The sequence below is a fragment of the Thamnophis sirtalis genome, unplaced genomic scaffold (genome assembly GCF_051295495.1).
Source record: "Thamnophis sirtalis isolate CommonGarterSnake01/CBP01778 unplaced genomic scaffold, rThaSir2_p1.2 scaffold_1, whole genome shotgun sequence".
Lineage (NCBI taxonomy): Eukaryota > Metazoa > Chordata > Lepidosauria > Squamata > Natricidae > Thamnophis > Thamnophis sirtalis.
In genome coordinates, this window is record NW_028261381.1 from 150,527,003 (window position 1) to 150,543,163 (window position 16,161).

General features: G+C 33.4%; 1 protein-coding gene across 5 annotated transcripts in view; it reads right to left on the bottom strand.

The window, feature by feature from the left end:
• Window positions 1–2,923: 2,923 nt before the first annotated feature.
• Window positions 2,924–16,161, bottom strand: part of PPM1A (protein phosphatase, Mg2+/Mn2+ dependent 1A) — a 32,985-nt gene continuing 19,747 nt past the window's right edge. The window contains exons 3-6 of one of the 5 annotated variants that reach the window (XM_087727595.1): window positions 15,454–15,571; window positions 7,110–7,218; window positions 5,937–5,994; window positions 2,924–5,571 (exon numbers count right to left, since the gene is read on the bottom strand). In XM_087727595.1, coding sequence (XP_087583721.1) covers window positions 5,524–5,571; window positions 5,937–5,994; window positions 7,110–7,218; window positions 15,454–15,571 — 333 coding nt within the window. In that variant the 3' untranslated portion in view covers window positions 2,924–5,523. Of the gene's footprint in view, window positions 5,572–5,936; window positions 5,995–7,109; window positions 7,219–14,169; window positions 14,208–15,430; window positions 15,572–16,161 lie in introns of those variants that run through there. The other 4 variants (XM_087727609.1, XM_087727602.1, XR_015698337.1 and 1 more) reach the window with 4 other exon arrangements.

Here is a 16,161-nt window from a genome sequence, read left to right on the forward strand (position 1 = left end):
AGCTTCTTGGATGAGAAGCAAAATGTCTTCAAAGAAAAATCAGAAAGTCCAGTTGCCTCTTGAACAAACCACCTTTGGGAAAACAGGTAAAACCCAATAGAACTTGTGAAAAAGATCTTGGAATAGAAATTGTATGCAAAATTAAACATGAGCCAGAAGTCTGATAACTGTAAAAAAGACAAATACCATATAAATAAGCCATACAAATAGAAGACTACTTTCCAAATCACAGGAATTAACAATTTCATTTCATTCTGTTCTGACAAGATCCGATTCAAGCACTGTTATCTAATTCTTGGCATCTCATTTTATAAAGAGTGAAAACAAGTTCAGAAAAAGGGTAATGAGGATGATTAAGACTTGAAATTTACAAAGAGACATGAAAGGAGCTGCTTATTTCAGCCTTGAGAAAAGTCAATTGAGGAGAATATGAGAGCACTTTTGTAAATACCTGAATGGATGTCACATAAAAGGCCAGGGCTGGTTCTCATTTCTGAATGAGGGACATAGAATAATAGTTTTAAGTAACTGGAAGGCAGATTCCAATTGAAGAGCAATTTGATAATGAAACTAAATATCAAGATGGCATGTCCCTTTCATCAGATGCATTCAAGCAGAGACTAGATGGCCTTTTATTTTGGAACTTCTAAATTTGGATCCCTGCATGGAGCATTAGCCTGAACTGATGATCCAGATGGCCTTTCCAATTATGATTCTAAACTATTTCTGCCTACTCCTGGCAGATGGCCAGTCACTTCCTATTTAAACCACTCAGAAACAGGGTGTCCACTACTATTCCAGGCAGATGGTTCCACTGCTTAACAATTTTTATTATCAGGAGACAACTTCTGATATTCGGTATGAACTTTCCTTCATGTTAAAACCCACCGAACCTTGCCCTACTGTTTCAACAGAGACCTTTTTGTATGTAAAAACATTTTGGATATTTATAGTGTTTTGTATCATCCCTCAGCCTTCCTTCTATAAGCTACATGTGCCCAATGTTTTGCTCACAGGATTTGATTTTCATACACCCCAACCCTGTTGTAGTTCTTCTCTGAACCTTCTCCAGCTTTATCATGTTCTTTTTTGAAATCTGATGCCCAGAACTGGACCCAGTACTCCAACTGCAGTCTAACTAGTGCAGGATACAATGAAGCTAGTATCTCTTTAGTCAGTATATAATGCTTCTTTCAATGCACTTTTAAATGACTCTTCACTTTTAACTGTAGCATTAAATGGCTTACTCATGTTTACTGACATCCAGTAGTTTTCCTTGATCTTGTTTACATGCACTGCTGTCAAGTTACATCTCCATAATATTGCATCTGTGTGTATGATTTTCCGTAACCATTTGCCTTACTAGGCATCATGGAGCATCATACAGTTGAGTATGGTTTAATATGTATACTTGCTGAAATCATTTTGAATTGTAATTCTGTTCTCTAATCACTCTAGCTTGGTATCTTCTGCAACTTTAAAAAGCCTCCTGTCCATTCTGCCCTTTGGACAGCCTATCAAAATGTTAAACAGAATTGAGGTAAAAGATGGAAACTTGAGGACCCAATTCAATACCCTCCTCCATGTTGGTGCACAACCCTTTATGAAATGTTTGTTCAGCCCATCATGAATCTGTGATTTACCCATCAGTCCATCTTGTCTATAAAGATATCACACGAGACTGTCATAATACTTTATTGAGATCAAGGTATGCAACATCCCTAGCATCCCTTTGGTGTTCTATACCAAACCAGTAATTTTGTCTACATAATGTTCATCCAGGTCTCCAACCTTTCTGGATGAAAGAGATTACCGTATATATACTCTTCTTTTGGATTTCAGTACAAGACGTAGTATTGATACTGCATCAATAGCACTTACCAATGACTTCTGGTAGGAGAATGGGAATAATGCCGACACTGGATCCTCTGGATCCCTCAGCAACAATGGTATGCTTCCAGACTGACAGCAGGGTCAGTGGAGAGGTGGCGTTCTGATGATTCCCTTCACTGCAGCTGATTCCATTTAATATTAATGGGGGAAGAGGTCAAACCCCAAAGCTTATAAAGGGCCTCAGGGTCTGATGCTCTCGCTCCTCCTGTTTAACAACTGAGACTGTGGAGGGAGGCCAGCCATTGGTTTGGAGTTGGGCATCAAGTTGGTTGTTTCCCCAAGCGTGGGCTAGGTTGTTTGAGGAGATCTCCCTTCAATGGCAGATGAAAGGCATTTGTGGTGATATTTTTATAGCTTTTTGTTATAGCTTTTGTATCCCTTGCCATGACAAAGCATATGATCTGCTTTTCTTATATGATTTTTGCCAGGAATATGTTGATGGAAAGTCACAGGTTTTCTTTTTTCCCCATGGGGAAAAAGAAAAATGAATTATTTCACAGAATGTCTAACTTCATTTATTACACTTCCCAACTTCTCATTTACAGACAGTGGGCCACTTCAGTAGAGTGCTGACACCTGCTGAAATAACCAGAAATACTGAATTAAACAAAAGACTGCACTCTCCCCCCCAATCCTTGTTTCATTTGAGGGCAATCATGAAAAACCAGGGAAGTTTGCAAGTGACCCCTGATAAGGAAAGAAGGTCTCCATTCCAGGGTCAGTTTCCCTAGAAGTATGCTCCCTGGAATATGCTTGGAAAAGGAGAAATGTTGGGGTACTTAATAGTGTGGAACTAAATCATACTTAATATATTATTTATGACTTTTGTAAAACAAATTCAAATACGCCCTCCTCCCCCAAAATAAGGAATGATGGGAGTATCATTGTTTAAGGCTACTTAACACAGAATTGTCTTAAATTACCTTAAATTTATCGGTTCTCAAAAGTCTCCATTTAAACTATACCAGAAATTTAATGCTGTGAAAAATACTATATAGAGAACAAGATGCATAGAAAGAAAAGGCAAAAGTTGGGACCATTGTTTTATTTTATTTCATCAGCAGACAGGCATCCACTCTTTCACCTCTGGCTAGGGAAATAAATACTGTAGCACACAATTCTTTAAACTATGCTGGACTACCCCTGAGGTGTTCAGACATTTCTAGCATTTAAAAAAGTTGCAAAAATGAAAAAAAAAAACCACACACACGTTTTTATTTTTTGCAGTTTGGTGAACAAGAATAACCTTACTAAAATTTGTAATCCATGGATTATATGAATTTAATTTCACTTTAATACGTAAAATTGCTGTGTAATAATAAAGTCTAGTAACACAGTGCCTTGACCCCATTAAAGAGCCAAGCGTAGTTAGGCCAATGTACAACTGCTGTACCTCTTTTCTGTCAATTCATACTTTTATGAACGATGGTAAACAATAGCAGATTAACTGTTCTCATCTTTCTTTTAAGACGTTGCATCAACACCAAATTTTTAAACATGTGCTATTATTACAATTAATAATATTAATCATATGGCTTTCCATTTGAGAATTTTAAAAACTTGTTTCTGATCTGAGTTTTTGCCACCTTTAACATATGTGTATACTTCAATATACACAAAAAATAATGATCTGAGTTTTGTTTCTAACTCTAAAACCAACCCATTCTTGTTAATTGATTAGTACTTCAAATATAGCCTCTTAATTAGGTGTATATGGTTATACTTAACAATTTTATTGCCTGAACTCAACAAAACTGTATTTTAAGCATTTAATGTAGGTAGATGAGGGACTGCTGCTTTACCTAAGCTGCTCTAAATTTATAAATACAAATAGTGCTTATGTTTTCTTCATTCATGCTTCAAAGGAATAGAAACTGAATACAGTGATATTAAACAACCAAACAAGAGAAATAAAATATTTGTGATTATAATAATAACAATCCTTAGACATTACTTTTTCAACATTTCCTAACTGCAATAGTTTTAAGGCTCTATATACAAACAAATGTATATCTGAAAATTAGGGAAGGAGGGATATAAACGTGAGTTGTACATTGCTTCCTATAAAAAGGTATGTTTTACACCTTTTAAAAAACACTAGCTACATTGTTACTATCTATTTATATATTTTGTTGATTTTCCTTTGGAGGGGCATCAGTTGGCTGAAAGTTTAAAGAAATACATAATGATCATGCAATATCCTCAACTGAAAAAAACAAAAAGAAAATACAAGGTGCGTAAAACAGTAGTTCTGCAAACACATAATCAAGTTATCTTGTTTTCAGTAGAGGAAAATTCAAGTCAAATTAGTTTTATTATTTCATTTTTTTTAAAAGCAAATTAAACTCAACAATTAAATATTCTGAATCTATGCACTTCAAATCACACCTACCGTTCAGTCAAAATAAAATTGTCAGGCTCTCTGACAAATTAGTTTTCGTTAAGAAGCAAGTATACACTATGCTCATAGAATGCTATCAAACTAAAATCTTGAAATAAAACTCAGGTAACAAGATCATTCTGTTTCTCAAAGCATATTATGCCCACTAATTAGAAAATAAACTCCATTTGTGCCTCGGGCACAGTCAAGAGTTCTTCCCATTTCATAAATGGGCAACTGTTTAATAAAAATATTTATCAACATGACACTTTATTTATGAACATTTCAGAAGACAAAAGGAAAGAGAAAGAGTTACACATTTCTTGTTAAATTTCTTGTTAAATCAAGCTTTATTGATAAAATGGAATTAAAAGAATTTTTACTTGGAACAGCAGCCAATCCAGCCAATCAGGCTAATAAAATGGTGCATGCTCCTACTAAATATAGAAAGATACCATCTCTTAACATAATTGATACTTAATTGAAGGTAAAAGTTTTCTCTAAAAAAAGGTGCAATTCACAAAAGTGTTTAGCTCCCATGATCTATTTAATAGCCATTCTCGTAAAGTTGGTGAACTTTTTCTTCTTTTGCTGAAATCTTTCACACATTTCAGTGGGACTTTTAGATCTGCCATAATTTTAAGATAAAAAAACAATTAAAGTCTGAAGGAAAATTAACTGTGTTCCAGTTATTTTCCATATTACAGTTACAATAATCTGCTTTTATATCAAATTTCCTTTACAAAATTTTCATGCACCTCCTGAGTATTTTGCTGGCTAGGTTGCTACTCCCAGCAATCCAGAATCACAAAAACAAATAGAAAGAGCTAGAGTACTGTTGCGTTAAACAACAAACCAAGCCTTTCATTTACGATGTAAAACAGCTCATTATGAAATAAGCATTCTGGACAACCACAACTGCACTTTACAAAACAAAATCATACAACATAAAATTGCTTGGAGTCCAATTTACAGCATCATAGTTTCAGTATCACTTTTACAGAAGTTTGCTTCACACACAAAAACAAGATTATTCCTGGGATAAGTGTTGAACTGCTGTTTTCTGATGTATTCACTAATACCAACATCACTTCCCTTCAAGCATGTATGAAATGGATGCTAAGAAGGATCATTGTTGGTTGGGTAAGTTTTTCCATTAGGAGAATTGGTGCTAATTCCACAGCTTAGATGGCATTTTACCACATATCATCAGTTGTTGCAGAGTCCTTTAAGAAAAGAGAACAAACCCTTTAAAGTCTGGAGCGCCCAAAATTACAGCAATTTCTGGATAATCCAGACTGAAAAGGGTGGTAGATATGTCCATAATTTTAGGATTTTGATTTTCTTTTCTCTACTCTGGGACAAATTATAAATTTAACAAAACACAAGATAAAAGTTATTGAGAGCAAACATCACCCTTAAATAACTAACTCCAAAGCACAGTATGTTTTCTGTCAGTGAATTATAGCTGGTCATTTAACTTAAAAGCAATAAAATCTTCCAAGATATTTCAGTTTAGTACTTTATTAAGCTTAAACATTGTGAAAAGAATATTTTAGTGAATACAATTTATACTAACAAAGTAAAATTAATGACTGAATAATAAAGTAATTTTTCAGTCAGAATTAATAAGGGAAAACTGCTAGGTGGTGCCAATACTCACAGCTTCATCATTCCGATAAGGATTCAGTCTGTTATAAATGGCTTCAATCACACTCCGTCTAAATCAGGTAAAGAAAAACCAAAATAAAACAAATTTTAAAGGACAGTAATTCCTAGTAGTCAAACATGATTTTTTAAAGTTTTAAAATAGAAACATCATTATCATTACCAATATGACTAGTTTTATTAACAAATCACACATAATATTTGAGCCAAATGGAATTCAAAGTGGCATCAAAAATTCCAGAGTATTAAAATAAAATAAGAACATGACCTTAAAAACAAACAAAGAAAAAAAGTAACTGTGGAGCTATTTGGTAACTTAAAATAACGGCAGGACCAACAATAGCTTAATTAAGAAAGACATTGAATTATCTTCGTGCAACACACTAGCTGAACTCGGAAATGAACATATAACCATCAGGTCATATAATGCCAAAGGTTCTACTAATTGTCTAGTTGACAATATTTTAACTTCATACCACATTTTGATGTAAATTTCACACACAGCTGAATGTATTATCTCTTTTAAAGTTATATTCCCTAGACAATAAAATATTGGACGCCATTAATTCCTTTTATTTGAAATAAGACCATTTATAAATTAATATCACTTAATTAGCTGATACTGATGTCTTTTATTTTTAGCATTTAGTATGCAACTGAGCAGGAGCAGCAAATTTATAATGATCTGAATTCAATCCCTTTTAAAACAACATAAACTATTTCAATGTCAAAACCCCATTTCAAGTTCAAAAAAAAAAAAAAGAGAGAGAAAGGTCATTTTGAGCTTTGGGAAGATGAAAGAAGCCTGCCTCAAATTGGAAATATATTGCTTCAAGTTTAAAATACACCCAAAATACTTGAAATGCTCTGGCTTCATACTCAAAATGATTGTTTCATGCTAATTTCAAACTCAAAAGGATGCATTTTTAAAATATATATATACATTTTTTTCTTTAATATACATAAGTGAAAAGGATGCATTTTGAGCACAAAGCATTTTGCAATTTATATTAGTTTCGCCTCTTTCATCATTTGTGTTAACATTTGAAAGAGATTGTGATTATAGATGGATGTTATTGAAAATATTTTATCACCCTTAAGGCAGATTTTATGAAATATATATACCTTGTTTAAACTCAAAAGCATATTTACACTGGTGCAAACTTACTTGCTTGCCAATTCACCCCCAGGTGGAAGATTTGGGATGCTCTCGGTTTGCAATGTACGCATGACGTGGACTAAGTCTGGTACTCCTTCACCCTGCTTCTTTATGATCTCTGGGAATCAGAAGTTATCTTCTTGTAAATTCAGTTCAATCACAATTAGAAAACATTGCAACATTTAGTTTAATCAAAGACAATTCAAAACTTTCAAAAGTTTTGCCTTTTTAATGATTTTGCCCTAGGAAATTTGAGCAGAACTGCAGCTCACAGATACTCTACCTTTTCATAATATCCCTGATTCTGTTTATCTTTCATTCAAAAATAGATAGAAGTTTGTAATGTATTTATTAAATAATTACATAAAAATATCAGTATTCTAGCACCCCTGAATACTGACATGTTAATGATTGGAATTACCAGAAGAGATCACTTCTTTACTGATACGTTCAATTAGCATTTTTAATCAATAACGTTCAAATTCCACAATGATTGGAGAGTGTTTTATAAACTATAGTCTTTATTTTAATAAACTAAAATTTTTAAAAAATCATACAGTTCAGTGCATGCTAACTTTGAAAAAAAGAATTATAAAATAATGGAAGTTACACCAAACTCAAATTCCTATGCTCGTTATATAAAATGTACTACCGTGTTTTTCGGAGTATAAGACGCACCAAGGTTTTGAAGAGGCATTTTTTTTAAAAAAGGAGGTAGGTAGATAGAGGGATAGAGAGGGAGAGAGAAAGAAATACAGTAGGTAGGTAGGGAGAGTGAGTGAGTAGGTAGGTAGGTAGGTAGAGGGAGAGAGAGAGAGAGAGAAATACAGTAGGTAGGTAGGAGAGAGTAGGTAGGTAGATGTTTCCAGGTGTATTTATCCATGTGATGGAGAAGAAAATTGCTGACAACCCAAGACTTGTTTCTGCTGGCACAGCACTTGATCAATGTAATTTTCATCCATCACTCTAACTAAAAAGCTTTCCAAAAGAAAAAAAAAATTTGCATTCTGCAAACCTCCCAAAACGACCAGATTTTCGCAAAAACAGGCCTGTTTTTTTTTCAAATAAAAAACATGGGGGGGGGGCTTGTAGAGTGCTTCTGGGGCAAAAAAGAGCAAAAAAATGGCCCTTTTTCACAAAAATGGCCCTGTTTTTTTGCCAAAAAAAATTGCATGCATGGCCTTATGGAGGCTTATAGAGTGCTGCTGGGGGCTGGGGAAAAAACAGAAAAAACTGCCCATTTTTTGCTCATGTCTGCCTTCCCCATCCCCCAGGAGCTGTCTGAAAGCTTCCATAAGGGTTTGCACAGCCATTTTGGTGAAAGGGGCAGGGCTTCGGGAGGCAAAAAAATTCTGTATTCAATGTATAAGATGCACCCAGATTTTCAGGCTTTTTTTTTTTTTTTGAGGAAAAAAGGTGCGTCTTATACTCTGAAAAATACAGTAACTACCAAGAAACTGTTTAATTACAACAATTAAACAATACAGTTTAAACAATATTTGAACTCTAAGACCTATAACACTTTCAATCTACTGTCGGTGAATAATCAAAGCTGCACATTTCATAGATATCTTTTTTCAGAATATCAATAACTAATCTAAAATAATTTCTGCTCTTCTGCTTCAATATTCAGAAAATCAAGAAAAATTATAAAAAATAATTTTAAAAATAATTTTTACCAGTAATGTTTCTATTACATGGTAGCTAGTCCTCTAAGATACAGTTCAAGGTATTTCTGAGATTACCTATTAGAGATTCCTTAACTGGATACCACACACACATGCTCTCTTTCTCATAGATATGCAGATCTGTGGGTAGTCCTTGACTTACAATTGGTCACTTAATAACTATCCAATTATGATGGGCCACTCCACAGCTACTTATAACACATTTTCAAAATTACAATGGCCTCACAGACATTCCATGAACACATTTTGAGTGCTTGGCAATCACCTCTTCTTTATAATACATTTCCACATGACTGCAACTGCTACATCTTTTGCTGGTTTCTGGCATTTATTTCTGGTTTCTGATTAAAAAAAAACGCTCATGGGGAAAATAGATGCATTTAATAACCACTGCAAAAGTGCTAAAAAAATTGGGTCCAGTCATATTATGCTTCAATCAATGTACAACCATAGTTCCAGGCTCAATTACAATCATAAGTTAAGGACTGCCTGTACAAACCATTAAAAAGATTACAATTTTTATTTGTGAATATTTACTTTGATTTGTGATATAATTGCATGAAACATTTCTGCAAATAACAATGTGTATGCAATATTCATGTTCAATTGTTTATAAAATAAGAAAAAGTAAGTAGTAAGAGAAGAAGTTTGGACACCATTTCCATCAGTACTTTGTTACATCCCCTTTGGCAAAAATAACTGCTTCTAAACATTTGTTGTAATTAGCATATTTTTGTTTCTGCTATTTCTTCCCACTCTTCCTTGAAAATTTTTAATAAATTCCTCAGTTTCTTAGCGCACACTGCATCTTTGAAATCTCCCTCAAAATTTTCAATAATATTCAAGTCTGGGGACTGTGAAGTCTATACCAAAATCTTTAACATTCTTTCCTGTAAGTATTGTCAAGGTTGATTTAGAGGATTATCTTGGATCGCTGATGTTGACATATCCAATCTCTTTTCAGCTTCAATTTGTTGACTAATTGGGACATTTTCTTCTATAATGTTTTGCTTTTTACTTAAACCCATTGTTGCTTTCATTTGCATAGTATTTCCTGTACTACCTATATCCATTCAACTTAAAAACATAAGTCACTGCTGTGCTTAATGGATAGCAAGGTGTTTTTCCCCCAGCAAATACTTCCCCCCCCCAAAAAAAAACTGTTAACTGTTTTTGTTTAATCAATCCAGAGCACTTTGCTTAAAAACATTTCACACTGATCTTTTGCATACTTTGAACTGCAACTTATGTGATGCATGCAAATAAAATGTTTTCACCTGGCAACTCTCCCATGCAGATCATAATTGTATTAGCAACACTGTTCAGTGGACCTGTGGAAAATTATTCAAATGACAGCTTCACTTTTCAGCATTTGTTTGCAAGGTCTGTTGATTCTGTTTTATTGGTTCTTAACTAGTTTTGAAGCTGCTCTAAGAAAGATTTGTTTTGGTTTTTCGGATCTTGCTTTCACTTGAAATGTTCCATGTAACTTTATTTATTAACCATGTTTCTGACAGTTGAAATTGCTAGCTAGAAACAGTTAGAATAGTGTTTTTTGAACTTGGCTTCAGGATGGACTTCAACTCTCAGAATTCTGTTGGCAGCCATTTTAACATCTTAAAAGTTGCCAAATATGAGAAACACTGATTTAGAGGATTTTTTTTTAAGGTTGCAACCTTATTCTATTTTTTTTAAAGTAAACTGTTTTTATTTTCAAATGCACATATATTAAAAGTAGAGAGAAAAGTATTTATATCTTTTGAAAAGTTAAAATGTCCAATGGAATGAGTCAATCACCTTTATGGGTCTTACTAACAATTTTATAATAAAGAAATCCAGAAGTGAATCAGTTGGGTGTCCAAATCTCTATATCTGCCATCATAACGGTTTTCTTATTTTGAAACTGTAAACAACTGTACATAAATAGTACATGTACATTCCAATTTCTTCAAAACATATTATATTTAATAAAGTCACAGAGACATGCAATCAGTCCAGGGGTGCATATGATTTTGCGTGTAACTATGGATAATCAATAACATCAAATGGGTTTTTATTGGTAATTGTGGAATAGCTTTAAATCAACATATTTAACCAACCAATAGTATATTAAGTTCTTATGGTCCATAGTTTCCCAAACAGATATATGTCAACATTCCACTCAAAATAAAATAAGAAATAATTTCATAATTTTGATCTATATAAAAAAAAATGAAATTTAAAAACAAGAACACAATTGATGAAATAATTCTGAAGTATATGACAGTAACTTTTTAAAAATATTCTAGCCCCATCTGTAGGCTAATACATACCAACAACAGGAAGCATACTAGAAAATTTAAGTAGTTATATAACTTTACAATAATTCTCGACAATCCTAAAATAGCAATATTTCACAATGGCCAGGAGTTGAAGAGCTGATTATAAAGCTACATTCAAAGGATTTATGCTAATGCAATGAAATCACTGGACTTCCTCTCTCAAAGAACAACTGATCTCGACACTAAGTTTTAAAAGTCAATTGTTGTGGCATAGGAAACTACTTTTTTGGAGGTGGGGGTGAGGGTAACTAATTACAGTTTCTTGGATCCTGGATGTACTGTGAGACAAATGAGAGTGAGTACAGATAGTCCTCAACTTACAACCATTTGTTTAGTGACTTTATAAAGTTATAATGGCACTGAAAATTGACATAACAGTCCTACATACTTATGATCACTGCAGCAGCCCCATGGCCATGTGATCAAAAGTCTGCTGCTTGGCAATTAGAATATTTTTATGATGGTTCCGGGGCCATGTGATCATCTTTTGTGACCTTCTGACAAGCAAAGTCAATGGGGAAGCTGGATTCAATTTACAACCGTGTTACTAACTTGCACAACTGCAGTGATTAACTTAATAACTGTGGCAAGAAAGATCATAAAATGAGGCAAAACTCACTTAACTTGTTTAGCAACATAAATTTTGGGCTCAATTATGGTCGGAAATCAAGGACTACTTGTATATTTTAAAGGTGAAACTGTAGGGCCAGAATTTTAATTTCACCAACTTTTTAAAGCAAAAATGTCTGCTACTGAACACAAAATAAAGAACAAAGATTTCAAAATTGTTTTATAAAGTATTTTATTGTGAATTGTGAACATCTGGTATTGGCTACACCATTCTAAAGCTATGTTATCTTTTGTACAAAAATAAAGGGATTTCAATTTACCTAAACTACAGAGTTTCAGAACCTAAAACTGTAGTACATTTGAAATACATTCTCCATTAAAATACATTTGAACTAAATAGAAATATGAACAGTCACAAATAATTTATGGCATAAATGTAACCAATTTATTGGCCTTGGTTTTATAGTATCTTGCAGCTGCTTTTTGTTAACTTAAAATACTTTCTCAAATGTAGCACAAAAAGATCACTGAAGGACAGGTGGAGCTTAGAAAAGCAATTTACAGTACCGTAATTAAATGGGCATTGTACTTTTTAAAAAAGGTTTGGGAAATACTTTATCTTTACAAATGTGAGAGAACAAGAACTTTCTGGTATCCAGAAATCTTATACCATTTTCTCAGTAAGAGGAAATCTCTCTATATAAATATACGTGTTTTACTGAAGATGGGTATTACAGCATACTTGTCAATAACTATCTATGAAACAAACACATGTTTAAATAGTGAAATTTTCCAGTGTAACCCCTGAAATATTACACGTGAGAATCCCACTAAACTGAAAATTTGCTCTAAGAAAATCTCCTTGAGGTCTGCAATCTCAACTGTATTTGAGGGACTTAATTTTATTAGGCTAGTCCTAGTATCTAGCATATCAGAAGAACATTTTGAAATACAATTTTAAGGAACCACACTTAGTATTAAAGTTTGAGTGTCATAAATACTGTTACATAACTATAATTAAATGTATTCAAAATAAATATAAATGATCAGAACACAGATAAAGGCATAATTTATAATATATTATAGTAGTGTAACTCAGTCAACAAAGCAGCTTTTCAAAAAATAAATATGAATCCTAAAGTTGACTTTTTTTGAAGTTTGACCATCCTGAAAAAAAGACTACATCTAATTTTATTGTTCATTTTCCTCTTATTAAATGTTAAAAGCTTCAATTTTATTTCAATTAAACACACACACACACACGTGTGTGTGTGTGTGTGTGTTAAATGTGGTGATTTTAAATTTTAATGTTCGCCTTTTCTGGCATCTTAATAGAAATAGTATATTAAGCATATAACTGGATGAGTCAGCAGCTGTATCATTTCTTGTACCAAACAGTTTTATATTCCCAAGAATTGTGCAAAAGAGAACATAGCTATTAACCAGAATAATTATTTTTCAATAGACCAAGAGGGGCCAATACCCCGGTTTAATACATATTTCAAATTTTAACCATTCCCAGTTCAAAAACAATTATAATCTCAATTGTTCTTCAAGAGTCCTGAAGTTAGAAACCAGGCAATACTGCCTGTAATTTACAAACAGTTTTCTTTGGCACAGTTATCCCTTTTGAAATCCATCAAATTACTTTTGAACTCAAAGCAAATTCAAAGAGTAATTGGATGCTCTGTGGAAGACTAAACAGAAAACTTCAAAACAATGCAAAATGCTTATGTTGTCTTTTTGGTGTGTGTTAGAGAGAGAGAGACGGACAGACGGAGGGAGGGAGGGAGGGAGGGAGGGAGGGAGGGAGGAAGGAAGGAAGGAAGGAAGGAAGGAAGGAAGGAAGGAAGGAAGAAAATATATGATATAACTCAGGGTTTGTTGAAATGTGTTCTATCGAAATCAAGGGGGCCACAAAAACGTGATGAGCTCCTGTGACAGATGAAGGGCAAAGCAAATAAAGTTCACCCAAACGTATACCAAAACAGTTTACTGAGTCATAACTAATCCTGTTGTTTGAAGTATTTGCATGTCAAAATCAATACTAAACTTAGAAGCAATTTTCTTTTAGGAAAAATAAGGTCTTCACTTGGAAGGATGGGGACCTTTTGGATTGCAGACATTGAACATAATTTTATCTCAAGATAAAGAAAACTGCCCAATGTCTGGTTGTTGTGGCGCAGTGGTTAGAATGCAGTACTGTAGGCTACTTCTGCTGACTGCCACAAGTTCAAATCTCACTGGCTCAAGGTTGACTTAGCCTACCATCCTTCCGAGGTGAGTAAAATGAGGACCCAGACTGATGGGGGCAATATGCTGACACTGTAAACTGCTTAGAGAGGGCTGTAAAGCACTGTGAAGCGGTATATAAGTCAAAGTGCTATTGCTATTATCCAGATAATATATAGACTTTATCATAAGACACAGCTTCACTAGGTTGTCATTACATAATACTTCTTTCCACTCTTATTAATTACATTCACTTACTATGCTTGCAATATATCATATAAGCACAGACTGTGATTCTGTAGAAAAAAAATGCAGTATTAGCAATCACTATCTGAATTTCCTCCAGTGTTACATTCATGTGCTTTTAATATTAGGTTTAATACTATCACATTGTGCTTTCAGGGTTTTAAAACACTTCATAAACATTATCTTAATGTAATTTTTATATCAGATATATCAGTGTTATGTTCCCCTCTTGAATATGGAAGGGAGAGAGTCAACGAAGTGTGTTTTGACTGAGCCATCTAATGAGCTAATTGTAAAGATGAGACAGGAACCAGAAGTTTCCTGATTTCTACCTTAGTCTCCTAGCCACTGTAGCACACACTGACTTGTTGGTACTTCACTAAGAGAATTTTAAGATCTCAAACATTAGTAGATAGGCTTATAACTGACAGTTAGCTTTTATAACATAAAAAAGGTATGAAATGTTTAACTCAAAGGTCAATAAAGCGGACAAAATTTCCCACTATTCAAACTCATAATTCCATGGTCTTAAGGTATAATTAAATCACCTTCAATTTACATTCATATAAATTGAATGTAATAAAATTTGGTCAGTACATCTATTTCAGAGGTATGATGAATTCTGACTTAATCTAATTTCACACTATGTTCGTTTTTTTAAAAGAAATGCATATTTGTCCATGTTAGTATTCTTTACAACTAGTAATTTGAATAAAAGCTTACTTCTGAACATACTTAACATCCATGTATAAAAGCACAGGATTGCACTGCACATATAAAAGGTGCTATATAAGAGATTGGCATGCATCTTTTAATGCATGATTTAAACCAAAATAAGATTTAAATCAAAATAGTTTTTGAATTCCATTGTACAAAATTGTATTAATATCAAGTTACAAGACTATGATTATGCTGTCTTGTAATTATCACACATTTGTAACAGATACTGATACATATATTTAATGAGTATTCTGTTAAATTTAATACTGTTGATAGCTAAATGCTCTTTTAATATCAATTAGAAATTGTTTGGAACCTAAATTTATTGCTGATAATGGTTCTAACAAAAATGTTGTATATGTGTTTTCCTCTATTGTAAACAGAACAGTCAAGGACCCATATTTTAATAGGATATACACATGTAACAAAAGGCAACAAAAGTACCTTTAAGTGATATGTGTCATAAATATCCCACAGCACGTAAGGATTTAATTGAAAAAACAAACAAATATTTAAAACTTGGCTGTTCAGGTTTTGTTTAAAATTAAATTACTTATTTTTTTCTTAAAGATCCACCTTCTACTCTGCTTTCCAGGAACTTGTCCAGCTCTGTCTCTCTCTTCACTGCGTCCGGTAATACCTTTGGTGCATTTGGAAAACAGATCAGTATCACACTCATGTTGTCTCGGCTACCCTGAAAAGGGAAGGAAGAAATAGTTTCAAATTTTTTAAAACATTTCTAAGCACACTATTTGTAAGTCTATCAATTGTATCTTCATATTTATAGCATGACAGAAAAGGATAGTTTAAGATATGAAAGAGAACACTGTTCTATGATATTTGATTTCACATAAAAATTCATTTCAACCTAATTTATAGTTAGAATATAGATATACCTATCTTATTTTTTAAACTTAAGACATAAATTGTCTCTGATGATTATCAAAGTAATTTATTTACTTGTTTCTAACTAGCTTAATAATTAGAAGAAGCCTGATTTAAGATCAATTCTTTTCTCTGGATGAAATTTAAACCAGGATCTTTCTAATTATTAAGTTAATATTTCACTCAAATTCTCCATACCATGTTTCCCCAAAATTATGGCATGTCCTGATAATAAGGCCATGCCACATTTTTCTGATGGGCAAAAATATAAGCCCTCCCCTGCAAATAAGCCCCCTGTACAACCCCCACCTCCGGCCAGGCAGAGCGCCGCTCACCAACCTAGTGGTATCCAGAAGGTGCCAAGCCGCAGGAACTTGGGGGGAGGCAAAGGTGATTGTG